The sequence below is a fragment of the Anopheles coustani genome, chromosome 2 (assembly GCF_943734705.1).
Source record: "Anopheles coustani chromosome 2, idAnoCousDA_361_x.2, whole genome shotgun sequence".
Classification (NCBI taxonomy): domain Eukaryota; kingdom Metazoa; phylum Arthropoda; class Insecta; order Diptera; family Culicidae; genus Anopheles; species Anopheles coustani.
The window spans coordinates 68,124,753-68,151,708 of record NC_071289.1 but is presented as its reverse complement, the minus strand read 5'-3'; the positions used below and the strand labels follow the sequence as shown (position 1 = coordinate 68,151,708).

The 26,956-nt window shown below is 46.2% G+C and overlaps 2 protein-coding genes across 5 annotated transcripts in view; both read left to right on the top strand.

Moving 5' to 3' along the window:
• Positions 1-211: 211 nt before the first annotated feature.
• Positions 212-5,092, top strand: LOC131261898 (ubiquitin-protein ligase E3B). Its single transcript, XM_058263749.1, has 7 exons — positions 212-760; positions 830-2,154; positions 2,223-2,394; positions 2,479-3,480; positions 3,536-3,665; positions 3,729-3,893; positions 3,949-5,092. The coding sequence occupies exons 1-7, from the start codon at positions 588-590 to the stop codon at positions 4,231-4,233; spliced, it is 3,252 nt and encodes a 1,083-aa protein (XP_058119732.1). The 5' UTR covers positions 212-587; the 3' UTR covers positions 4,234-5,092.
• Positions 5,093-5,635: 543 nt separating this feature from the next.
• LOC131261932 (serine/threonine-protein kinase NLK) overlaps positions 5,636-26,956 on the top strand; it is a 74,885-nt gene continuing 53,564 nt past the window's right edge. For 3 of the 4 annotated variants that reach the window (XM_058263799.1, XM_058263801.1, XM_058263803.1), the window contains exons 1-2: positions 5,636-5,678; positions 7,456-8,398. In XM_058263799.1, coding sequence (XP_058119782.1) covers positions 8,199-8,398 — 200 coding nt within the window. In that variant the 5' untranslated portion in view covers positions 5,636-5,678; positions 7,456-8,198. Of the gene's footprint in view, positions 5,679-6,312; positions 6,429-7,455; positions 8,399-26,956 lie in introns of those variants that run through there. The other variant, XM_058263800.1, reaches the window with a different exon arrangement.

Below are 26,956 nucleotides of genomic sequence, written 5' to 3'. Positions count from 1 at the left end.
ACAGCCAGCTTTAGAGTCTGTCAGATGGGATTCGAATCTTTAGAATCCGTCAAATGGGATTTGAATCTTTAGAATTCGTCTAGGGATCGAATCTTCGAATCTTCCGAATCCCGATTCTGCCAACACTAGTACAAAACGAAAAGAAAAACACAACAGCTGAGGACGACAAATTTTCGTGTTTACCGTTCGCGAATTGTTCTGTCGCCATAGCTTGCGTTTGTTTGTTTGCCAACATTCCCGTATCGCCGACCATCTTGCCTCGCTCGAAAGAGTAGAACGAGAATGTGCGTATTGTGATTTCGTGGCTGCTGATAAGAAGCATCCATTCGCCGAGCGAAGACTGACGACATCCATCTCGATAAGGGTGTTGGCAAGAAAGAAATTTTTTCAGTCTTGCACTGAACATGTTTGGTTAGGCAGAACGCAATTTTCTGCATAAGATGGTCACCATAGGTGGAGTAATAGTTATGACGACGATAGCTACCCTGTTTGTAGCCAGTGCTAATTAGGAGTACCAATAGACTATTGCAAGTGTTCGTGTAGACAGGTTCGTCGTGAAGTCGTACACACTTTGATAGCGCTGTAAAATGTTTGGCCGCACCGAAACGAACAAGGACAGTTTTCTCGTCCAAACGAAGGCGGCTCGGGAAGAACGAGCCAACGAGCGGGCACAGGAAGAACGACGGGATCGTTCGATACTGCTGCTCCAGCGCACCATCCGAGGATGGTTAGCGAGAACCAAGTTCCGTCGGATGATTCTGTAAGTATGCCCTCGACAGCTTGTGGTTGGAGTTATCTCACAGCGTATTTTTTATTTGTTTATTTAAAGGAATGAATTTGATGAGTTCTTTCCGCCGACCCCGACCGCTGCGGGGAAACAGATTGATCTAAAGCCTAGTCAGGCGGTCTATCACGTCGCAACACATTTCCTGCTGCAATGGAAGGCGGACACGAGTGCCCCAGAATCGGCCCCTCATCGGGACCGGCTCGAGCGTCTCTGCCGATACCTGGTGGCAAGCCTGGAGTCTGACTCCCCGAAAACCAGCTACATCGGAGTTGCGTTTAACAAGGATTTCAGCCTGGCTTGGATTCGCCACATCAAGAAGCTTCTCTACCGATGCTGCACCGCGGTCGAGCTACTCAAGCCGGAGGTACACAGCGATAGCATATCATTGGCCTTATACTTGCACACCCTAGTGGCGTTCACATCCATCAACAGCTGGGCGCTGTTGCGCACGAAACCACTGACCGGGCTGAAACCCGGCATGACGCAGCTGTGCGCCAACGTAATGGGAGATCTGGTGCAGAAGGGATTCTACATGACGCTCCGTAACGTGCTCGTCAAGGGAACCTGCCGACCGGTGGTTAACCTAAAGCCCATCTCCCTGACGGCTCTCGTGACGCTGGCCCTGCGGCCACTGGTGTCGGCTAACTTTAGCGAAAACCTACTGAGCCAGTTCCTGGTACAGATCCTGTCCGTGCCCGGAATGATCGTGCACCTCGAACAGTTCACGCCGGACTGTCTGGCCAGCATTCAAACGCACGGTACGCTGGAGAAAACGCTCGACCTGCTCAGCGCGGACCAATCGATGAAGTTCGTACTAGCCAGCCTACAGAACAGCAACCTTCTAGCGCTGCTGTCCAACATCGTGCACCTGTACTATCTGGAGCCACCCGAAAACGCGGCCAAACTTGCCTACCCGTCGTTTACCTTCGTTGTGACGCAGCTTTTGAACGGGATCCTCAACAGCCTGAGTCAAGCAGGCGGAGCGTTTACTCAGTGGCACGAGCTGCTTGGATGGTTTTCGCCGGGCAAAGATCGACTGCAGCACGAAAATCTACCCTTGATTAAGAAACAGATCCATCTTCTGTGGAACCATCGGATCGTGAAGCTGCTGCTGGGCGACAATCTGAAGGAACTGGCCGTGGGATACGAAACGATCGACTATCCACTGCCGAGCACAAACAGCACAGGAAATCTTCTGAAGCGAGCTCTAACATTCGAGCGAAGCTCAATCAAAAGTCAACCGAGCAGGGCGAGCAAAATGTATCGGAAGCTCGGTTCGGCCGAGGTTTCCCGTGTTGCGCTGACCTGCTCGATGTATCACGCTGCGATGAGTGCACTCTCGCAGCTACGATTGGATATACTTTCTGGTGAGCACGAGTTGAAAGAATCTCCCAGAGCAGCGAATTTACTTTAAGCGTATTCTCTTTATCCCTAGGCCTTTGCTACAATGATACAGTGTTGCACGATCTGTGGCTTCTGCTAGGGTCGATCGGACCAAACTGTGGCCTGAAAGGGTTCATCGAGCTATTACAAGTCAGCCAGACGAACTATGCCCCTCCGTTGCTTCTTCTGTCGCTGTTTTGTGATTGTATGACACACTACGTAACGTAAGTAATTAGACTCGTCGTGAATACCGGGCGCCCGTGACAAGTTCCTTTTGTCATCTTGAAATGATTTCTTTTTTTTTACAGCATTTTGGACGATTTGGAAATGTACGAACAGCAGACACCGTTCACACTGAACGACTACATCGTCCTGTCGCACTTTCTGAACATTTTCCTGTACCGCACGATTCAGGATCAGATTCTGGACGCCAAAACGGCCACCAGTGCGCCACTGTTCGTTTCGATACATACGCTACTGTTGTGCTTGTATCGGCGCGACTGCCGGCGCCAGTTTGCCCCTCCGAACCACTGGCTTATTCGGGACATTCGACCATCGCACTTTCTGGCCGACCTGGAAAAGGGCAAGAAGCACACGCAGATCCTGCTGCAGAAAATGCCCCACATCATCCCGCACGAGGATCGGGTGCAGCTGTTCCGAAAGTTTGTGCAGAACGAAAAGGCGGTTCTCGGGCTGACCGAGTCGGCGTGTGCGTCCCCAAGTTCCGCCCTGGTGACGATCCACCGGGCCCAGATTGTGGAGGACGGCTATCGGACGCTGGCGACGTTGTCACCGCACGCGCTAAAGGGTGTCATTCGGGTGCGGTTTATCAATCAGCAGGGTTTGGATGAGGCCGGCATCGATCAGGACGGGGTGTTTAAGGAGTTTCTCGAGGAAACTATCAAGCGAGTGTTTGATCCGTCGCTGAACCTGTTTAAAACGACCACCGAGCAGCGGCTGTATCCTTCGCCGACGTCGCACATGCAGGAGAATCATCTGGCACTGTTCGAGTTCGTCGGGCGAATGTTAGGAAAAGCGGTGTACGAGGGTATCGTGGTGGATGTGCCGTTCGCATCGTTCTTCCTTTCGCAGGTGCTCGGACAAACGCAGCAGGCCCTGTACAGCTGCATGGATGAATTGCCTTCGCTCGATAAGGAGCTCTATCGAAGCTTGACGTTCATTAAGCATTACCAGGGCGATGTGGCCGACTTGGATCTAACGTTTAGCGTCGACGAGGATGTAATGGGGAAGATCGTGACCCACGAGCTTCATCCGGGAGGCAAAGCAAGAACCGTAAACAATGATAATAAGTGAGTAACGCAGGAAACTGTTCGAAATGCCTTTCTAATGCAACTTTTTCCTTAGGATTAACTACATCCACTATATGGCATATTTCCGGATGCATACACAAATCCGCGACCAAACTGCAGCATTCATTCGTGGCTTCCGTAGTATCGTCAATCCGGACTGGTTGGCGTTGTTTTCCACACCAGAAGTGAGAAATGAAGTAAAAAAAAACTATTTGTGATTGTGCTCATAAACATGTTTACTTTTTCAGTTGCAAAGACTTATCTCGGGCGATACGTCACCGTTGGATTTGAAAGATCTTCGGAAGCATACACAGTACTACGGCGGTTTCCATGATGGCCACCGGGTGGTTGGTTGGCTGTGGGACATTCTTGCCAAAGATTTCACCGAGGATGAAAAGAAACTGTTCTTAAAGGTACAATGCATAATACGCAATGAGATCAATATTGTTAACGGTTTCTTGTTTTCAGTTTGTAACGAGCTGTTCGAAACCTCCGCTGCTAGGATTCGCCCACCTAGAACCGCCGTTCTCGATCCGCTGCGTCGAGGTAGGAGACGACGAGGACATCGGCGATACGGTTGGTTCAGTCATTCGCGGATTTTTCACCATTCGCAAGAAAGACCCACTGAACCGGCTGCCCACGTCGTCCACCTGCTTCAACCTGCTGAAGCTACCAAACTATCAGAAGAAGAGTATGTTGCGGGACAAACTGCGCTATGCGATCTCCAGCAACACCGGTTTCGAGCTGTCGTAAACGGAACTTTCCGCGAAAGGTATGCCACTGGATTATCTTACGAATCGATGGAAGTATGAAATCTTTTAAAACTGTGATAGTAAGCATAGGATTTTCATTGTGGGGAGATGCAAATACCGTACTATTGCCAACGCATGGGTGTAGCTCCGTTTCGATGAAAATCGTTATGCTTAAATAGGGGAAAACCCAATTGGCAGCATAGAGGCATGCGATGGATGGAAACAATACTATCCCACTGCCCCATTCAATATCTTATCAGTGTGCAAACAGGTGTGCAATCAGATCAGTTACAGGCAGGCACGACGACGGAACCCAGTGTATTTGTGTATTTAAAAAATCGTGTATCACTAGTAGAATATTTATCGCATTATCGTCTACTTTGCAGAGTCAGGGAATGCAAGATGCAATATTTGATGCAATCGGGAGGGAAAGGTAGGATATCTGACACCGAATCGCGAAGCCTTGGGCTGCATATGTTTATTTTTTATGTATGGATCCGTAATTGCGTCGTGAAAGTAGAAATATTAAAAAATTGAGTATCTAATATTTATAAGACATCTATCAGATAACAATATTTTTGGAAAGTGTCTAAACGGATGGGGAAACGCGAATTATATATTATAGACCCAGTGAAAGTCGTTGAAAACGGCCCTACCTAAAGCACATCTCAAATACTCCCAGTAGTAGCGTACTTCTATTGATTTGTTTTGCGAACCAAGCGTGATGATTCGCAATAGTAAATTCCACATTCAACACACCAGAAGCTAATGTGGTACGCTACAACCATAGTAAACCTGTAATCCTTTGTATTTTAAGAACGTATATTGTCACGAATAAAATGAAACCCATGCCCTATCCACACCGTTTCTTTTGGATGATTAAGAACAGAATATATGTTCGAATTCAGTGACTAGATAAATTGATCCTTAATATGTTTAACAATTTAATTATCTAATATTGTAGTTTTAAACAGTTGCTTAATTAGTTGCATTTATGTTTTTCAATTTGTTCGTTGTTTGAAAAGTTAACCTTTCCTTGTTAAAGAACTAGGAAATGACATTCCGACTGAAGCATTCAACCCTGGGTCCTTCAACGTCCTAGTAAATGATGGGCAAAGTCGTCGAATGCGAGTCATCCAATTTAATCAGATTAATTATCTATTTTTTCTATCTACTTTTTAAAAAAATCATATAAGGGGTCTGCATTTCAAATCGGCCAAAAGGCCAAAAAGTTATTTTCAAATTGACATTTCAACAACTATTTCAAATTGTAACCAAGATGGCTAAGACTTGTTCAACTAACCTTGGTCATAAAGCGATGTTTTCCTTACATTGGCAACCCTGCTGTCAGTTTCGTTCTATCGATGTCAAAGGTTCATAATTCTTTGTTCGTCAGTCGTCGAGAAAATTTGTTCGAGTTTAGACGTGCGTCGTTCTGCTCGATCGGTACGGTAGCACGGTTTGAAACAGCGACGAGTGCTTTTAGCATAATACCCGCGCACATACACACAAACACACATGCACAAACCCTCGCGCACATAAACATCGTCCGTGGTGCGGCACGGAACAATAGTTTTGTTAGAAATAAACATAAGAAATCGCTTAAGGCTGACCACTACGGGACGCGTGACCCTCGCTGCAAACGTCAGTGTGTTGGTTGGACCGGCAGGAACGCAGTCCAAAGTGTGAGTTTTCTGTTGTAGCTTTGAGCATTGTGCTATTGTGCATCCTGGAACAGTGCATCTTCTAGCCTTTCGCGAATTTAGTTCGTTTGTGTGTGTGCGCCATTGCGTGTGATAGGTTCAAGAAGAAATATCCAAACTACTGCAACATCTTAGCGGTGTCGAGCCCTATCTTCCACACTGCTTCCCATCACCCCGAGCACATTGGTTGCTACGAAACGCTCGGAAGCAAAAAAGGGAATCGATTACGGACGAGCTCAGTGCGTGTGTGCAGTAGAAGTGGGTAAGAAGGAAAAGGGCCTACTTTGTAGGGGTGTGTTGCTTGGTTACGAAGGTTGGTGCGTGCGAGGCTGCCGCTACCTGCAGTTGGTGTGTTTTATGCTGCCCGTTCTTGGCACCCAGCGCGGACATCTTCGAACGCCGTTGGCATCGTTCGCTCCGCGTTGCTAGTCGCGGATCGTCGGAGCATAGGCGCTCCGAGTGTAAACAATACCGAGGCAGCTGTCAAAGCAACGTTAGTTTATGCATCTAGGTGCGCTGTGACTGTGGGACCAAGAAAAAAAAGAGGGCCTAAACTCGTGTTCTATTTGGAATCTACACTACTCGATCACGATCAGAGCAAGCCATTGATCTTGTTAAAGCTTAACCAACCTACTCGCATACAGAAGTGATTTGTCAGTCCACTCGTAAAGTGAATTTTGCACAACTCGTGTAGTGGTCGCGAAAAACGAATCCACATCGCCATACTGCCAGAAACGGGGTCCGCGACGACGAATACCAGCGCTTTTGGGGGCCAACCTTCATCCAAGGGCATTCCGGGACGCAAGAAAAGTAAAAGAAACTGAACCCGTCAGCCCTCCTCGCGATTAATAGTATGACACGAAAGTGGGGCTTTCCGCCAAACAGCTGACAGCTTGCTCTCTACGAAAAGCGAGGTTGTGTTTTTTGGTGTGTCGTGTATGTGCTCACTATTCCAACCACTTATCGTTTTGTGTTTTTTTTAAAAAAAAGAATTTATCGTTGCCCTTAGGACACGCACTGTTCTTTCGAGACGTAGGTTCTTTTTTTCTCCCACGATCAGACATCATCATATCGAAGCCCCCGAGGGAAAGCTTGAGGCATTACAAGAAGTGTAGTAAGCAGAGAGCACTGGCATCTGTGGCCCATAGAATTTGTCGTAGTGACGTAGAAAGGAAACATCGATAGAAGAACCGCATCCGGCTGCTATCACAAACCGTGTCAAAATCTAACAAAAAAAAAGCCAGTGAAACACGCTTTAATCTGTGACTCAGCTTGTTACGTAGTTAGTCTGGAAGCGTAGCTAAGGAGGAAGCGCTATTTCATCATCGTGTGTTTGGGATTCTTCGCCGTCGACTCCGGCACGGGGAGAGGGGACGTGCGTACGTGCGTGTAACTTTTGTTTTCCTTCAACCGCGGCCTTCCCCCCGAACGACTATTGTTTCACCCGACGACGGTGGTGAATTTTCCATCCATCCGGTATTTGTACTAACGTTTCACTTTCCTTTCATCTCCAAATCCAGCATCACCGCCGAATGGTAGTGTGGTTTTCTTTTGGCGCCTCTTTTCTCGGTGGCTCTTCTTCCGAGCGCTAAGGGCAAGTGCTCCACTGTTCTGTGCGTGCGCATGTGGGTGTGTGAAGTGTAAGTGATTGTGGTGTGCGGTGCGTGTCGTTGGTGGCCCGCGCGGCCGGTAGTTTTTGATTTTCCTTCGAGAGTTTTTATTTTTCTCCCACCACCACGACCGTTGAAGAAGTGTAACGTGCCCAAGTGAAGCAGAAAGAAAGCAAGAAGGTAAAAGAAGGAAAGAAAGAAAGGGCCCCAACTTGCGGAAGTTGGCAGCGAAATTGTTCCATTGTGCGTGCACACGCCGCGCATATACACACGTACACACACACGCACACGTGTACACATACACACATACACATATAGGGTAGTCGCAACCGAAACCATTGTGTTTTGATGTGTGTTTGTGTCGGTGGTGGCGCGAGTTTTCCGTTCCGCATTTTTCCCGCGGCCAGCGAAAAGCCGCAACCGGGCGCGCGCACGCTGGTCGATACATATTTCCGGGGGTTTTCCTCGAGACACGCTCAGCGTTCGCCGTAGTCCGAAGGGAGTCGCCGTCGGAGCCCTGCCAGCTGTCTATCCTGCCATCCAGCCATCCGTCTGAGCACACCGGGGACCGGAAGTGCGTGGGATACCGTGTCCAGCCGCAACAATCAGGCAATCTCATCCGACGTCCTCGCGGGTCGATGCGCAACGTCTGAATGGCGGCTGTTGGTGGCCCTGCCAGGCAATCACGGGGGGTCTCCATGAGTGTCTCGATGTCGCTGGTACAAGGAGGCGCCGCCGGTGCACCGCAAGGAGCCATCCTGGCCGCGGCCGCACCCTACTTCCAGCCACCGGCCGTCCCGCAGGACGTGCAGCCGGACCGCCCGATCGGCTATGGAGCGTTTGGTGTCGTATGGTAAGTTTGGACATTCCTTTCAAATATTTAATTTTATACTTTCAAGGACAAATAGTTTCCAACACTTTGGGCTCAGTTGAAAGGATGCAAAACCATTGACGTAGAGTTTGCGGGTACTTGGAGTTTGGGGGTATTTCTTCCAGTTTCTGAGAAGTCGACAGTATGTTCATGATGGATCTTAGTGAATGATAATTTTAAATGCTTCCATGGGAGCAGGTTTAAACAATTATTTTTTATTTTTGCGGTCACTTTTTGGTTTTTGTCTTATCAACATCTTGTTCAAAAGATATTGGTACTTTATAAAACATTAATCGAACCAACTCCCTAGTGTGTATATTTACTTATATGCTTGCTATGCTAGCTTTTAAATTTTAAATCGAACTCCTGTTTATATTGAAGCCTTCAATAAAAACTTTTCCTCATTCTGTTATTCTTTCGATAACCTCAATCACCCTTTCCAAGCCCCACAGCACGAAGCATCAATTTAATGTTTGTAAACATTTCAAAAACGCTTCAAAGCATTACAGCGCGGCCGTTCTTTCTGATATAAATAAAAAATAAATTGTTGATTAGCTGGAAGGCGAGTGTTGCTGATAAGGATGAACGTGATTCCGATAGATTGTATGTCCCACTGGACCACGTGGTCCAGACATAGTTCGAATGAGGTAAAGAAACTAAGTAAGAATTTCAATTATTTTCAATAGGGCCAAAAATTTATTGGGTCAAAGAATCGCTAAGGGAAATGCTTCCCGATACTCAGCTGACGACAATCGATAACGGAGATCGATCGGCGACACTATCGTGGCGTTCAAAAATGGTGTACGGAGAGAATTTCTTTGTCGCCTTTTGCTCCATCTGCCGCAGCATCGGAACAATCTCCGTGGGGGGAACTGTGTACGTTCGTGGAAGGACGCCTTTTTGTGTCGCTTAAGATTAAACACGATATTTTTTCTTCGTGCAAACCATCGCCCTCTTCCTTTCCTTCTTGTGTGTGTGTTTTTTTTCTTCCCCAACTGCTGGATTGCTTGCGCATTTAACGTCAACCTCGACCTCTCACCGGGCGACGTCATCGACAGCTTCGGATAGTTTGATGGAGAACAATATCGCTATGAAACTGTGCCAAACAGCCCTCGAGAGCCTGCTGGCAAACAGGGGGAAGGATCAGAGCAGGGAAGACGCAAAAGGCGAAAATAGCTGAACCATCGAATCGCATCGGTATGAAATGGAAGGTGAAGGTTGCACTGAAGGTTTGAACTGCCGGGAGACGGAAGCCTCGGGGCAGCTGATAAGGGAAACACTTCATCTTGCGGCCAATAAATGATAGGAACAGAGATGACGGGAGAAGCGGGTACGCTGGGAAGGATGAGGAGTGAGAATCGGCTGATCAGGAATTGGGCCACGGAGCTGTCGGAGAGGAAGATACGCCAGTGACTGGCGTGTCTGGGGCACGACACGGGAAAATCCTGAGAACAAGGGTTCCTCCGAGTCGGTTCTCTTTGTGACGTCCGTCCTGCCTTTCGTACCGTGGAGGTTGCTTCGGTACGGCGCAAGTGGCGCTAATAGGCCTTGGAATACTTCCATTTGAAAACCAGTTCACAAACGTGTGTCTGCTACGCACTTCTTACCGGAGAACCTGTCCTCTAGCGAAGGGTTGGTTCGAGGAGGGAACAAACAGCTGAACTCATGTTTAGTCCCTCAACAAACTGTCTTGAAAGCATGTTAAGACATGGACGCTTCCTATTCACACCTTCCACTTCGCGACACACCTCAGTTTAGTTCAAATATTCGGGGCACCATATTTCAAGCGTGTGTTCCCCAAAATCTGCATCACGGTACCTCATGGAACGTGCAGTACTGTTCCTCAGACCCGGTCAACCGGTTCCCAAAAGAGATAAGATCTTGGCCCGGGGATTTTTAAGGTGCGGTTTGATAACGGAAAAAAGGGGATTGTCGCCCAAACGGGTAGACAAGAGGGAGGAGGTGAGTGTTTAGAAATCGAACGACAAACCCAACCCAGGAGAAGCGATGGGGAGCGATAGATAACACCAAAAATAAACTACATCGGCCCGACTGGGTGACGCATTGGCGTTCCAGTGAAAGTTATCGCCAATCCGGTGCGTTTTTCTTTTCCGTGGTGACCGCGATAATTTTTGGCAATCCCCCTGCCCGCCGCCGCGTGCCATTGCGTCGTCGACGTTGACGTCTTCGGTTCGATTTCGGATTCGATCGAGCAGGGCGTGATAATTGGCTCCAGTCGTTGGGGTAGTATCTAACCCATATAGTTCACAATCGATAGGCGGGCGATGCTATCTTTCGGAGCTGCGATAATGTGATGTGCAATTACGTTTGAATAAAGGGGAATCTATCAGCGACATTCGAAAAGGACAAGGGATTTTTTTTGGTGCGTCTATCAAGGGACGCTTCATATCAAAATCCTGTTGAAGTTTGTACTAGGTCAAAATAATGAATCTAATTGATGTAAATGCTTACCATGGCTATTTCTAAAGAAACTAATTCAGTTACATATGTAAGGTTTGCTATCGGATAATATAAAAATATTGAGAATAAATTGGTCATTTTTTTTTAGCAATCTCATTATCATGATCTTTTCCATTTAAGCTTTATTTCTGGCTCATTTCAAGTTAGGTCTGTTTTCGTCTTTTAAAAACAGCCTTGTTAATTCTTCTTATTTAACGGCCTCACTACTGATTGCTCAACAAATAATTTTTAAAGTTAGTTATTTTCGTTTGGGGACTAACTAACACTTATCTATCTACTACAGTTATGATGGACGAATTTGATGGACTTCAACATCTTCAAGCGTTCTCTAGGTTTACTATGTCACCTTTGATACAAACAGCACACAATACAATACATGATGTATTATGTTTCCAATCAATAAACATACTAATAATCTACTTTGTTACATATGAACAAGGAATTCCATGATTAGAAGAATTTTATAAAGGAGAATATGGTAAGACATTTTGGCAGCATTCAATGAAGAAAATTTTCTTTGGACAGTTAATTATGTACCGCTGGTATATGGTAGTGATGAGAATAAGAACTTTTTTTAAGGCTTTGAATCAGAGTGAACAATCATCACGATGATTCGAATCTTTAAGTCACTCTTTTGTGATTTAAAACGTGTTAAATGATTTATTTGAATTCTTAATAGGGATTCGAATACCAAAAGGGTGAATGAGTGAGTAAAAGAGTTGCGAGTCGTTTTAGAGATTCAAATCCCAAATAAGAATTCGAATCCAAAGAGTGAGTAAAAGAGTTGCTAGCCGCGTAATCCCACCGCGGAATGACTAACAACTCTTTTACTCACTCTTGGGATTCGAATCTCTATGACGACTAGCTACTCTTTTGCTCACTCTTTCACTCTTTTGGAATTCGAATCCCTGTTAAGGATTCAAATAAAAAAAAGTAACAAAAAACTATCCGTTAGGATTTAAATCAATTATTCGTGACTAAGATTCAACTCAATCATTAATTCTTACTCTGTACGCATATCACTAGTATATGGAGATGTTTTCGTACTTGAATAAAAGTATACATTGTCAATCAAACTTTTCGTGGCGAAAGAACTGCAATAAGCAAGTCTTGATAGACTTATTAGGCTGCTTATTTCGAGTTCCGTGACGGTAGTGGAACTTTGATAAAGTCGTGCACTTGTACTATCAATAACCTACATTTTAAAAACCAACCTTACCCCGGCGATATCACCTCGAAACATCTTCACCACCGGTGGGACATTCACTTTTCTTATCGTGCGAAACCGCGCCACGCACCACTTTATCTTGCACGTTCGCTATGTTTTCTTCTTCCCCATTGTCGCCCCCGGTCAAAGCGGGGCAAAAGAAGGAAACACTTTGTTACAGCTGATGCTGATACATGATACAGCCCGCCGTCCCGTCACGACGAGAGTGTTGGGTTACGCGACCGCTCTAGGGCTTCGGCTGTGAGCGCGTTCTGCTCGTGTGCGTCGTGCTGGTGGTTAGTCACAGCATAGTTTGATCAATTATCTAAGCCTTCACTAAACGCGGCGGGCACTAATTGCAGCACGCAACGTGAAGGAGGAGGAAAAAAACCATTTGTTGTTGTGAGTGGAAGAGTGCCGTCTTGATGGGACAAATAATAATTCAACCACGCGCGCGCACACACTACGACAAAATCATCAACGCCGCCAAGCATCTCTTGCGGCGTGAAAATGGTGTCCTCCCTGACGGGGGGGTCTCTAAGCCAGGTCGCCATCCCTCCCGGGCGAGGAGATGGGTGATCGGGGAAGAAGGTGGTTTGTTTGATGGATGTAACGCTTTTGTAACTGTAGTTGGGAGGATATTTTTAGAAGCGAGAGCGCGAACTGCTCACGAACCGTGACGCGACGTGACGCACGCACGCGGTAAGACTGCCCACGAGTGGGATGTAGATGGGTGGGGGAGAAGGTGGTTGAAATGCGGCGCGCCGTGAAGGTTAGCTCCTCTCGGTGCTTAACCGAGAGCACATAAGGAAGTGTGTAGGGAAAGGTAGAAAACGATGATGATGCATTGAACGGTGGAGAACCCAATCGTGTTCGAGGTTGAGGAGGAGAAGAAAAAAAAATCCTCCTCGTCTCGTCGACCGGTTATGGGAAGAACATTTTCTTCGTCCCCATCCCCTGCCTGGCTTGCACTTTAATGTGCGGTTTTATGGGTGCTACATCGATTTACCTTTCGTCGATGCGCTCCTTTCGCCCATTTCGATGATGCTTCAGTTCGAAATTTACCTCCTCTCGAACCGTTCAAACTCCATTTCCTTTCTTTACTCGTTTGAAATTGTGTACCATTTGTCTCGAGAGAGAGACGTATCAATTGAAACTCGGCAGGAAAATAAACAAGCCACCTTGTATAGTGCCGTGTATCGATGCGGATGGAAACCGACACTCACTCCGCAAATGAGGCCACAATGAATGAGAGTGGGCCCGGAATGGACGGCAGACGTCGTCGCCGGTTTGCTGTGGCGTAAAGGTCGCGCAAGAAACGTCGATGTCTAATCAGGCCTTGATGTGTGTGTGTGCGCGTGTGCGCATCCAGTTCCGTCGACGGGTGGCATCGTGTTGTAACATGCGTCTCCATCATCACGACCACCCAGGGTTTCCGTGGGGGGTGGACAAGGGGTGGAAAGACAAGGCGCGTGCAGCATTGCGTGAGCATCGATTCGCCAGCGTCTCGGCGAGGGCGTTATTTTTATCGTAACTCGGCGAAATGCTCGCCAGGCACGCACGCACGAACGCACGCACGAGCGCATACAAATGCATCCGAATGCAGGAGAGGATTTGCAACCACCACCTCGGTGGGGAGGGAAGGTGTTTGTTGTTGACTGGAATGTTGCACTCGACGATTAAATTTCCGACCCGTCCGTTCGATTGCCGGTTTCCCTTATTCTCTTTATCGCCTGTTGGAAATAAAAATAAAAACAAAAACAAAACCGTTTGTTGGCTATGCGGCCGCGCATAACGGGATGAGGACGCGTTCTTTGTCCAGCGACATAAATCACCTGGCGGGGAGGTGACGGTTTAATGGAAAGCTTGGTTTTGCTTACCTATCGCGAAACTTCTCCATCTTTAAGGCGGGTTCGGAGAGGGAGAACGGAGGAAGGTCTGCTCGTGTGTGAAATGATTAATGCTTCCTGTGTTTATTGTTTTGTTGAAACGTCTCAGCTTCACGATGAGTGTGTCGATGTGGGAGTTCCCCAAAAATGTAGGAACACCTAAGCAAACACTCGGTTAACACTAGAATCCAAATAGGGGTCATTTTGACCACAACGCAATTTTCGATTTTAATATCTCGAAAACGGCTGTATATTTTTACAACAAAAAAATCCCTCAAAGTTCGAAAATAACGCCCGCATAACGCTTCGAAATGCTCGCGTACGGAGTTAAGGAACAAAGCACAGGACGGAAACAACTTATGGAGAATTTAAAAATCGACATCTTCAAGGTAATTCGTGGCGTCATTTGTTATCTTAAAAATATGAAATCATTTTTTAAAGGTGGTCTAATATATAAGCATTATAGCGCACCCTTTTTTATGAATTTACATGAAATGTTTTGAAAAAATAAAAGTTTAAATGGATTAAAGTTCGATCCACTTCGATCTTTTTTGCTTTACATCGAGCTAGCGGAATGATGAAGTGGTACATCAATAAATTAAAAACGCCGAAAGATAGTCAACAAATATTTTAGTATATTTGTTGACTATCTTTCGGCGTTTTTAATTTATTAGTAACAGCTTACGGAATTGAAAAATCTTCAAAAATAGTGAAGCTATAGCTATTTTTAAAAATAGGGGTCAAAATGGCACCCCTAAAAAGCATTGGGACAAGATTCCAAAGCAATGTATTCTAGTGTTAAGGTCGGTATGGTTTCAACCAAACATTGGATATTTGCCACCAATCTCCCAAAAATGATCAAAACGAATATATTTATTCAATTTATAAAATTTGTTCTGCAAGGAAAATGATTTAGAGTTAGTGTGATAGCTTCATTTCTTAACATGTTGACTTCTAAGCTTTTTTAGCACTCTTTTTTTAGTACAATTAATTTTAATAAAATTTGTTTATAAAATTTCATAAACCGACGGGTTTTGTAGGATAAGCAAAGGCTAAACTTCCCAAAGAATTGATATCAAATATTACTATAATTTTCATGTTGCATGTTTATTTATTTATGGGACAAACACTTTTTAGACCTAATGACAGCTGGCTATCAAAAAATGATAACCATGGCAGTCAACGTGTTAAACGCACAATTGCACTATGTGTCACAATATTTTTCTCAAGCAGCTTTAGCTCACTTCGAAATCAAGAATTATTTTTCCAAGAGCAGTAAATAGTAGCAGTCCGTAAAATCTTGTGCAAACTATCAGTAGAATGGGTTCCAACTGCAATTTGTTTGCACCAACTTTTCTGTACAAAACTGTGAGCAGCCGGTCGTGGAGCTGACGTACCGAGACATACCCGGTCCAGAACATGGAGCAAACGGGGAGCGGCTCCGAAAAGAAGGGGCCAATGATAAACGAACTGCGAGACTGGCAGAACTGGGAAAGTGTAATTACAAAGTGCGATTTGCAAAATTGCAGCCCGGGCGTAAAGCATCTAATTAATGCAATCGTTAATCATTTACACGAACCGAAGCCAGTAGTCGGTCCGCGAAAAGGGAAGAGGAAGACGAACCGGGCCTGTTCTTCGCCGCGTGCTCCTCCACTCCGGATCGTGTGTTTTGCATCCGTCATCCGTTCCGGAGGGTGGAAGTGCGCGCGGTGCGTGTAGAACTGGTATTGGAAATGAAGTACGTTTTGTCCCCCTTGGGGAAAAACAAACTACCGCTCCCCTCGGTTCGTGTCTCTGTTGGGGTTGAATGAAGATGAGGTAACGTTGTGATGTTAAGGCTGGGAAAGACAAATGTTCCGCGAGCGCTTTAATTTAAACCACTATCAATCACACTTTGATGACACAGCTTGATTGAATTTAAAAAAATATTTAGATCTAGCCCAGATTGAGCTTTGCCCTGAACGTTGTTTACTCTAGAGTGGAAAATTTATTCCGACTGAAAGTATCGGACTTACTTTAATCTTCAAGCTAAGATCTTGTTTAAAGCCTAGCAAGTATCGGTAAACCATTCACTTTAATTATATGACGATAGTGTTGGAAGTGTTCATGCTGTAAATACTACACGGGAGAAAATTCCCCCCGGACGATAATCATAAATCGTCCTTCGATTTTCTTTCCACTAGCTTTTGCCCTCCATCCATTCGCTTGTTAAGGGACAAGCGAAAATTTTACACAACGGCTGATTGTCGGGAATTATGAACCCACGCACTTTTCCGGCAAGCACTCAACACTCGACCGGCTTGTGCGATTTATTGTTCTGTCGAGTGAAAAACTCAGCACCGCTTATCCTTTCAATCGGGCTTATGGCAAGTGATTGGAGCGTTGAGATTTCAAACCGTTCTTTCCAGGGGCAGTGTTATTCCAGCGATGGCATAATTAAAATGGTCTGGTGAAGGATTATGAACAATGTGTTTTCTTAAATGTCGGAATTAAATTTTAAAATAGCTTTGAAAGAAATTGTATTGATTTCATGTGATGTTTGTATCTACAAATTAAAACTAAAAAGTATTAACAGCGATATATTTATTTAAAGAAATCTAAAATAATAACAGTGCTGTTGTAAACTAAATCGATTCATCAATAATAACCTCTTCATAAACCGCTTTGCCTTGTGGTACACTTTTCCAATTCTATTTACCCTTCTACCCAGCGTTGCCATGGTGTTTACGTTGTGTTCTATTAAAAGCTACAACCACCTACATATGATAATACCGGCCCCCACAGCCCAGGTGGCGTCATGTAACGAAGCGTAACGTTTGCCTCCCTGTTTTTTTGCAAGCAACCTCTTATGTCGTGGGCGGGGGATGGATGAGCGTTCTATTTTCTACCCGGGGAGCATCTGCACCTACCTAACGCGTCCGGGTTGCGTGGTCATTTGAAAGAGAAAAAAGGTAGCTCCATGGGTACTATTATTTACTTTTCCTTTGGAGTAAGCTCTTGGAGGGTGTAGTTTGTTTAACGGGGTGCGCCAGATACAACCTCTTCACGTCCTTCGGGTCTTTAAGCATCTGAAGCGAAGGGAGGTTGACTTTGCTTATCAACCTCCTCCGATATGACTGTTATAATTTTAAATTCATCACCCCCTTTTGTTGCCTTTAAGGAGACAGTTCCGCGCATTCCCAATCCAACACCCTCCTTGAACTCACGTTCCAACCGACGGCGAACAGGAAAAGTGCACCAAGTTTCTCGGCCTCCGACGGTGCCTGAAGGAAGGGTCACTTCCGCTTGGAAAGGAAAAAGGGGTTGCCTTGGCAGAGCATCCAAGAAAGAATGGGAGCTATTTTTAGCATCCGCCGATCGTTCCCCTGGCTGCTGCTTTGCAATCCTTGTCCGGAAATGGAGGGGAAAAGAACAGAGGATGGCCACCGTTGAGCCTTCGCTAACGAACGGTTTGCTGCCGGTGGGATTGTGTGGTTCCGTTGTCAACTCAGCTGATCCTTGTCCGTGCCCGCAGTTGGAGAGATGGAGTGTTCTTTCACCGGAATCGATCGAAAGTCATTGAGATTCCCTAATATTGGACGGTATTGAGAAGAGGAGGTGGTTATCGATGGATTGTTTCGGGGTTTATATGGTAATGGAATGGAAAAACGGCTTTCATTGCAGTGAAATGGAATATTTGTTTGAGGTGACGCTTTGTTTTTAAATATAGTTTAGGAGCAATTCCGCAAATGTAGTATTTTTTTGCACATAGAATTTTATTTATTCATCTTCCCATTCGGGTACCATGATCTCGTTGATGAAAAGTTTTCCATAAAATATGCTCCTCAAGCCACCCTTCTTCACGGCTGGTTGACGTGACCGGGTCGTGCCGAAACCGAAACTGCAGCGAAAGATAAATCATCTCCAAGCAAACAACCCAACACCTGAACCGGTAGCAGCATCGGAAGTTCCGCTCGACCGGTTCATACATTCCGGCCGGGGGCGCGCAGCAATACTCGTAAAAGCCGGCCTCCGTCACCTCCCGCCACCGCCCCGGGTTTTGGTCCGGGGTCAACTTTTCCGGGGGGTGTTCGTAAATATTTTCCAATTTTCGGACGCCATTTCCAGCATCTTCTCGGGTGCTTCGAGCTGTGAAGGTAAAAAAGGATCCGAATACTTCGGTTCGTGGGGGAAAAGGACACCGGAGCGGGTGGTGTGCGGACGTTCATTAACAGCGCGCCCAGCCAACCGTTTGCCAGAATTCCGATCCGAAGAGGAGGACGTATAACGAAAATTTATCGCCCGAGCTGAATGTGAAGGCGCCGAATGTGGAGTCAGACATTTCCATGTGCCAATCTTTGCACTGGCCTTGCACCTTCTCGGTTCTTCTTCCCGCGACCGCTCTCGTTCCGATCCGTTCACGTCAGGTTGAATCTTTTACCTGAAGAGGCTGGTGAGGAGAAGGTCCTTTTTGGCTAGAAATGGAAGCAGTTCTCGGGATGCTGGAAGGAAAAAGATGTCACGAGGATTCGCTGGCAAAAAGAGGACGGGTTCGGGTTTATTTTTTTAGGGTTATGGCTGTGTGAGAATTTGTTGGGAATGATGGATGTATTGTCTTTAGCGTTCGGACTTTTACCTTATGTTTGCTTTACACGACGAGTCGATTTTTGGTCCAATGGAACGACCGTTGAGGACTTCCTTCCACACAGATATTTTACAGAGTGACGATTCGTTCTACAGCATTATTATTTGCAACACCAGAACTGATGGCGAATAACAAGGAATAGTATGCTATGCACGCGATGGTGATGGCGGACTTTTCGCGAAACTTATCTCTTTTCGTTAGCGCAGATTGAAAGACTTTTCTCGGAAGGAGTCGATCGACGAATCGATAATCATTTATTTTCGCCAGTTCACCACTGCTTTCGGTGATGCCGGCTACGTTATGGCTTATTATTATGCTGCACGTAGCATCGTCGCAACCGTTTCGTATTTTCTTCCCGCTGGTTGGTTTAGGTATAGCGTGGGATGAACGCCACAAAAAACAAAACAAAAATGTCACCATCTTTCGGCCGCGTTCCGCATGTTTTTCCCCAAGATTCGGTTCGTGGACATCTCTTGGACCCGCACCGAGGACGATGGTGATGACCTCGGGATTTCTTCTTTTTCGCGGTCGCGCAAGAGCTCGCGAACCGTTGGAGCGAAGGCCAATTTGCATAAACGGAAACGGAAAAGCCGTGCGTGCCGCTGTAAAATAGAACCCGCCCCGGGTGTGAGCTCGAATCAATAATGGGCTTTTCGTTTGACGCCAAGTGGCGCCCGGCCGTGGCGACGTTTTTTTTTTTTTCTAAAATAATCGATCCTTTCTCCCAGCTCTTCTTGCGCTTTTCGTTCATGCGAGTTTTGCGACAAAAAGAATAGAAATGTTGTTCCTTCCTTTATGGGAATTCTTTACCTTAATGCCCCCCCTTTCCCACCTCGCAACCTCCGGACAAGGCTTTTTGATGACTTTGTGTACGGTTCAGAGAAGAGAAAAAAACCTACAAGCAAAGAAACACGGAACATAAATCAGTAACGACACCGGCAAAGCGCCATCGGACGGCGCCATCGCCACCAAGGGCTTCCCGTCTCACCAACCGTGGTGGAGGAGCCTCAGCTCTTTCAAACATTTAATGGACGTGGTGCGCTTTCCGGTAAAGTGTCGGCCGCAATTAAACATTTAATTTGTCAACTGTGCCGTGGATAAATGCTGCTTTTGCGCGCACGGCCGAAAAGGAAATATGAGTCACGACTGGCGGGACGGCGGGGTGGCAGGACGGGCTTCTTCCGCAAGTCTAGCAAATCTTCGTCGGAATTGGGTGACTTTTTACATATGCTGATGCTGCAGGGTCAGGTGTAATGAGAGTGGTTCATATTTTGTTCTATTTGTGACACTTTTAATTTCGCGTCGTTGAAGGGAAGAGGTTTGCAGTTGCATTGCGGCCGGTTCAGGGGGTTTTTCATTGTGATTTATGGCGACGAAAAATGTTCGTTGGACCGAAAATGTTCCCTTTGATGCATTCTCCTTTTTCGTAAAGTTAATTACTTTGCATACAAAGTTTTGTAAATAGTTTAATTGCCTTGCCCAACCAACCAAACTCTATCTTCCTCTGAGTTCTAAAGAAGCGTAATAGATTGTATAAGTTCTTCGTCATTATGTGCTAGCCCTTAATTAAGTTGTATTTGCGGAAAACACTGAGAACGATAACCCGTTGGATAATTTGCTGGATTTAATGCAAAATGCTGTTGTATTACATAGAAATATGTTGGGAAAACCGTTGGATAATTTTATAAACTTTGTTTATCTGATTTTTTTTTGGAATGATATCATGTTCCAGGATCATTTTTGACTGACTTTTAAAATTGTACTTAAATGAATACATTCTACAACTTTTCTTAAGTTTATTTACCACATCTCACACAGTATTTACTACAACTCATTAATGTTTCCTTTTTTCTCTGTTTTGTTTTAGGTAAGTGTCAGATGGAATGGGACAAATTCGTAAACTAAACTGTCGGAAACAACTAACTGTAAGGATGGAATCAACCGTAAATGTATCCCTCCGGAGTTAATAATTACAGAACTCTTTCCGGCATTTTTACGCACACAAACTCCGTATTTGTTCAACAATAACAACTCACAGAGAGTTGCGCTTTGGGAAAATATGAACCCAAACTGAAATGGTCAGCCGACGGTCGGTTCTATGAACCGAACCGTTGCTTATTAGGCTTATCAAAACAAAGCCCCTACCGGCCGAAAATCTTCTGCGATACTGCCACCAATAATGAGCCCCGGTCTGGGCGTTGATTAGGATACGGCCGGGAACCGTGCGTTCTCCCCCCACCCGTCGGCGAACGACGCAATGCCATGCCCAACCGCTCCCACAGTGTATGTGGCGCACGCAATCATCGACCCGGCCGGTTTCGGTCGGTATGCTACAAGCATAATAATACGCACCAACACACAATCGCCGCAAACGAACCAGAATATCAAACCAAAGCCAAGCCAACGACGACGACGACGACGGCTGGTCGGTACCGGTCGATCCTTTGGAATAAAGGTGGAACTGGCGATAGAACGAGATCGATTATCGTGCGGCCAGGGGGAAGATGCTTCCGGCAGTGAGGAGGCGAGACAGCACCACAACCAAGGTCTATTGAACCCGCGTCGAGTTTTTATGCTGCTGCTTCGGCCACCCGTTTGGGACCGGGAAAGGTTTTCAAGTGTGCAGTGGTTCACTGCGCATTGCTATGTGTGTGTGCGCATACACACAAACACACACACAGACACATACGTTCCGGCCGTGAACCGGCCGATGCTCGAAACGAAACTCCCGGACCGGATCCGGGCGGCTGTGTGGTGGCTGTTTTTGGCCAGGATGGCGAGAGAGCAGCGAGCATGAGAAAGAGAGCAAGCGATGGATGAAACATTACCAAGTCCATCCGGATGGGAGCTAGGAGCGAGAAGGAAGAGACCGATCCCGGGGACGCTTCTTGGGACGCACAAGGGGGCACACGGCGCTGTGTGCGTGCGTGCGGCGTGATGAGTCTCGGGAACATTATTATTCCCTTCGAACGACTCCAGCCCTCGCAGGGCGCAGGGAAGCCCGTTTTTCCCGATTGTGCGGTGCCCGCGTTGCGCTTGGCACCCTCGAATTTGTTCGTTCTAGCCGTTTTCCCGCAGCGCACGGGGTGTGTGGATTGGATGTTCATTACAACGTATTCCCGGTGTCTGGTGGCGCGACTGGGAGGGAAACGCCGCGGCGGGTTGTTTTGGATGTGGAGCGTGTTCTATTCCCTACGCTGTGTTGATGCTGTTTCGGTTGAATTCTTCCTTGAGTTCTGGTGGTGCGTTCTGGCAGCCGAAAAGGGAGCGCAAGAGAGAACCATGCAAGGCAGTCGTCCTTCGCTGTTATTAGATTTTTCATAGGAGTTTTGAACAGACGAAAAATAATATTAAATTGTCCGTTGTCCTCACGCACCGGAACCAACCATCTGGTCTGTCACTTTGACGCAATAATGGTGGTGGTGGCAGACTTTCCAGGACCTATAGGAAATGCATTATTCCGGGGAGGAGAGAGAAAAACATGATTTGAAGAGCTTTTCCCCGTTTTCCACGATCCATGAGACAATTTGCGACAAACGGGTAAATCTGTTCATTCCCAAGTCAGGCGAGGCACAATAAGCGATAGTTTTTTTTTCTTTCACTGTAATAGAATTTCATATCAAGAAATCGAATTTGATGGACGTTCTTGATGGTTAATAGAAACGGAGGAATTTTTGTATTCTGCTTTGGGACAAAAATGTTCTGACGAAGATGTTCTGTTCAAATTAAGTGTCGTATAGAGCTGGCTCCTCTGACGAAGATATTGATTGATACTTCGTTCTTACTGGCGATTTAAGATTCCCAATCATTCAATCGCTTCCTGAGGTCAACCTCACTGCGAGAACAAATCAACCTTAAACTTCTAAAAACCATTCCATCCGCAGCATCATCATGGTTTGTTTTTGCTGCCGTATTGTAAAACTTCCATCCATCCATCCGTGCCGTTCGAAATCGATCGAAATAATTTAATCTCTCGTTGTTCCGCTCGTTTCTCCCCGGATCGGATGCCATACGTCGCTTGTTGGATTCTAAGTTGTAACGAAAAAGAAAACCATTCCAATGAACTGAAACGTGCATAAAAGGAAACAGATTAAAGGTTCCATCAGGCGAGGGCGAAAGGTCCATCCCGAGGCGAACAGTTTCGAGCGTTGCCTCTACCCGGCAAACCGTAACGCCCCAGGAGGAACGTCCGACGAAACCTTACGATCTAATTATCGTCTACGACGTCGTTACGCCTCGGCGTAGATTAACACGCGAGTGAAATGTGCGTTCCTAAGATCGTTCTTGACTTTTCCACTTTCGGGCCGCTCGGTGGTTTTTCTTTTTTTTTATTAGTTTTCGTTGTTGTTGTTGTTCACGGACCATCAGGAAGCGCAGTTTGTGGTTGCGATCATGTTACGGCCTAGTCTTTTTTTTTTTAAATCCTGCGCGCACCGATTGTTTGCCCGGTGGCATTCACCTTGTCCCATGAAGTGTCTTCTTAAGTTTTCTTCTCCTGGGAACGGAGACGTCGTCGTTCGTCGCTAGCGCGATGTCGATTTTTTCTCACAATAAAATGTTTATGTATTCATCGCTGCCTTGTGCGCCCTCTTGATTTCTGGCGATGAATCGGACAAAAACGGCACCGGGGTGTGGTGCTCTTTCATTCGCGCGATGCGCCCGATCCGATAGGGCGCGCACAATACGCTGTAAGATATTTTTATTTCGGGCCCTTAAAAGAGCGTGTATGCGCCCGTGTCTGTGTGTGTATCGGAGTACCATTGATATGCCCACGGATGCGTTACGATGGAAAATAAGACATTTCCCTATGAGATCTTCCAATCGCATGGTCTATTCTGAGTTTGAAACTGAAACAGGCAAGATTACTTGGAGCATTTATTTCCCTTCGCCCGTCTCCTCTTCATTTGTTCAAAGTTTGAATGCTCGATAGATTGTAAACAACTTGAGCGATTTCTAAAGGCTTCTCCGTCGTAAAAGGCTAATTTTCTTTCGGTTGCGCTTCGCAGCATGGCCTCCCATCGAGTGGTGCGTCTGTATGCAACAACTTTTCCGTGCGGGCGTGTGCGTCAAGGGAGTTATCGAGAAGTTTCGCTTCTTTGCCCACCGTGCTCTGGTTACCGCACCGGTGGGCTTTTTATAGGCTTCGCTGGCTGCTCTCGCTCTCTCTCTCTCTCTAGCCAGCGGTGATGATGAAGATGATGAGAAAACCCGTTCCCGGGCCCGGGATCTTGCCGGCATGCTCGATATTCGCGGTATCAAATCATCCCAGCCTCATCGCGCGGTCCTCCAACCAATCTCTCCAACACCTTGTGCGATGACGTAAGACAATCGAGGGAGCCTTCGTGGAATGTTTGGTTCCCATCGGTGGCTTCTGGCCCTGGCTAACTTCCTCCTGGCGAGTAAGACAAGGTGGTTGCTGTTTGTTTCGGTGGGTTACCAAAACAAATTTACTACTGCTACCGCCCGCTTGCTAGCCCAGGGAACGGTTTCGGGTCTTCCGGTAGGTCGCTTGCCGGAAGGTCGCGATCCCTTGTCGCTTGCCAGCCTTCATCCGTTGGTTCCCGGCAGCACTCCATCTCCGTTCGCGGATAACCGTAGGCCTTAATCCTCGGAAAAACGAAGCACCATCCTCCTGGAATCATGGTCCCGAGCTTGCTCTGGTGAAGCAGCGCTGTGAAAAGCTTGTGCGAAACCTTCACTCTGCCAAGGATGGGTAATCCACTTGACGGAGGGCAGGATTTTCGGTAGAACTGATATAATGCTAATGGAATTCCTTGCAACTTTGGTGGAAGTTTCGTGAACCAGTTCGATGGAAAATATCCAAAATGAGTTAGGAAAAAGGAGTTTCGGGAGAAAATTCCACTATCGCGGTTGTCATTTCAGGCGTAAGCCTGTTGTGTTCATTTCTTCGTTGACGTTTACATAATTTCGAATTTCTAATAGTTGCAATATTTTATTCAACGGTGTAACCCTATCGAATGTTTAGTGGGATTGTAATGGCATTATAGATGGGACTCGTTTTTTTCCAGAGGATGAAACATAAACTGGAACGTACATCCTCGACCGTTTTGAACCACTTAGAAAATCAATTTCGGTATTGTTAAACAGATGATTAAAAACCACGATGAAAAAGAACCGGAAAACTTGAAATGCTTGTCATCGGTACTTCCGCTTGCCGAGGTTCACCCACGGCAGCGAACCAAACCCTGGGAAGTGTCTGTTTAACCGAAGGTTTTACCATATTTTTTCTTTCATTTTAAAGCATAATAAAAAAACGAACACTTACGTGTACAGAGAGAGAGCGCACTTGGAACCCTCGCGTAAACGAGAAGGAAGCCCTCCCCGTGGCAGGAAGTATCAGAAACTTGATCATCCGTCGATGTCTGGTGGCGACGGTGGTCGGGTGGAGTACGCGTTGTAACCACGGGCGCATCAACTGGATGTTATCCTTCGGCGGGTTCGGCGAGTTCGGGGTGGAAGGGCTAGAAAACCGGGTGTGCGAGAGAGGGAGAGAATTAAAATGAATTATGTTGCTCCTTGCAACATGGCCGGGACACAGCTGGCGTGACGCTGGTCGCTCCGGGACCCCGTTCCATTCGCCAACCAAAGCGGCGGGTTCTGAGGCTCTGCTGGGTGGTGGGTTCGAGTTGTTTTCCCGCACCGTTTCGCTCTCTATCTCCATGCGAGACGCATTGTGACGATTGGATTAGCCTCGTGAAAAAAAACTGGCCCGTCCGGGTCTATTGCGTGAACATTACCGGTCGTTCGTATGAGTATGATATTCTATTAATAGTCAACTGCATAAAAGAACTTGCTTGCATTACGAGATCATAGGGGTTTAGTGTTTGTGGATGCTACCAGTATTTGATATTTTCCTTCTTTGGTTATGAACACAATATGTGCAACACAAACTATCAAAATGATCCGTTTTTTTTCGAAGAATGTTTTAAATTATAATTTTGTAGCGCGTTCCCAAGCCTGTGGGAACAAATAAAGTGCGTGCCAGTTGCACCGACAACTGCATCTGTTCCGGCCTTCCAGCAGCGAACCCGCCGTTGCCTTTTGGCTTTGTTTTTACAAAATCCTCATACGCGCGTGTTGATTTTCCTACCACCGAGACACCGAGGTGGATGTGTTTTCACACCAAACACAAATCCGATTGAGAATCGTCGTGTGTCGGCAAACACGTGGTGGTACATCGTGGCCGCCGGTCCGGCAAAGCTGTTTCGACTGCAATGTCACGTTCGAACCTTACCGAACACGTACCGGTCTGCCGCTGGGGAGGTTTTAGTTGACAATAATCATCATCACCATCATCATCATCATCTGCTGCTGTTGTCCGTTGACGCACATGGAAATGAATATTCTTTCGATGCAGTCGCGGTGAATGCTCGTGTCAGTTGAGTTGTGCCGAAGGTCGATCGTGCGCTGCGCCGTCGAAGGGTTGTATGCCATTAAAATGCTTGCTCCATGTTGTTTCTATCAGCTGTGCACTAAGATTAAACTATTTGAGACTTGTTCGTTTTACTAATTGATTTTGGTTTGGAAGTGTCTTTACTTTAATGTAACTGGAAAATGGTTGTTTTTCGCTTACCTTTCTTGGTCGCCACTATGGTACTTTTTCACTGGAGTGGTGTGGTCCAACTGTAAAGATATAAAATAACAAAGTTAGTCAAAAAGATAATCATAAAACCAACGAATAAGATAGCCATCTTACCCAAACACTTTGCATATGCATTCAACTAAACAACATCGTGTTGAAATGAAACACATTTTCATAGTCGTAATTTCTTTTTGCATTGTAAGACTTTTGACATTGTGTTTTATTCAATAGTTTTCTTCGGAGCACCCGTGCGCCTCAGCACTTCACTGTTGGTGTGTATCGGCCATCGAGTGCCTCCCGTCGGTGTCATCCCGACGGTGTGTCCACCAAGTTACCTTAAGCTTGCGTTCGATATCGTATCTCGTATCGGCCTGCTAGCAATAAATTACTTTGCCTTCCCTATTCCGCTTGGCTACTACTGTTGGCTTTGGCTACTTTGCTGTATGTTTGTGCGCCACCTGCGTGGCCATCACACGTTTTAATGTCAATTGAATTTTGGAAGTAGTTTTTTGATTGTTTTTTTTTTAACTCTTCGTATAAATACGCGTTCGCGTTGCAAACGAAACATTCAAAACATCCAAATACGTAACTAAACGAAACAATAACAACAACATGGAAAATCCAGTTGGCGAAACAATAATTTAAGATTAGCAAATAAATTAAAATAAATATTACATTCACAACCGGCCAAAGGACGTCGCCATTTCCTTGCTTTGGGAGGGGGGGGGATGTTTGG

Excerpts from the sequence above, each read along its gene's own strand:
- LOC131261898 (XM_058263749.1), top strand. The coding sequence starts at position 588 with ATGTTTGGCCGCACCGAAACGAACAAGGACAGTTTTCTCGTCCAAACG. Across the intron at positions 2,155-2,222 it reads ACGATTGGATATACTTTCTG|GCCTTTGCTACAATGATACA; the intron begins GTGAGCACGAGT and ends CTTTATCCCTAG. Across the intron at positions 2,395-2,478 it reads TGTATGACACACTACGTAAC|CATTTTGGACGATTTGGAAA; the intron begins GTAAGTAATTAG and ends TTTTTTTTACAG.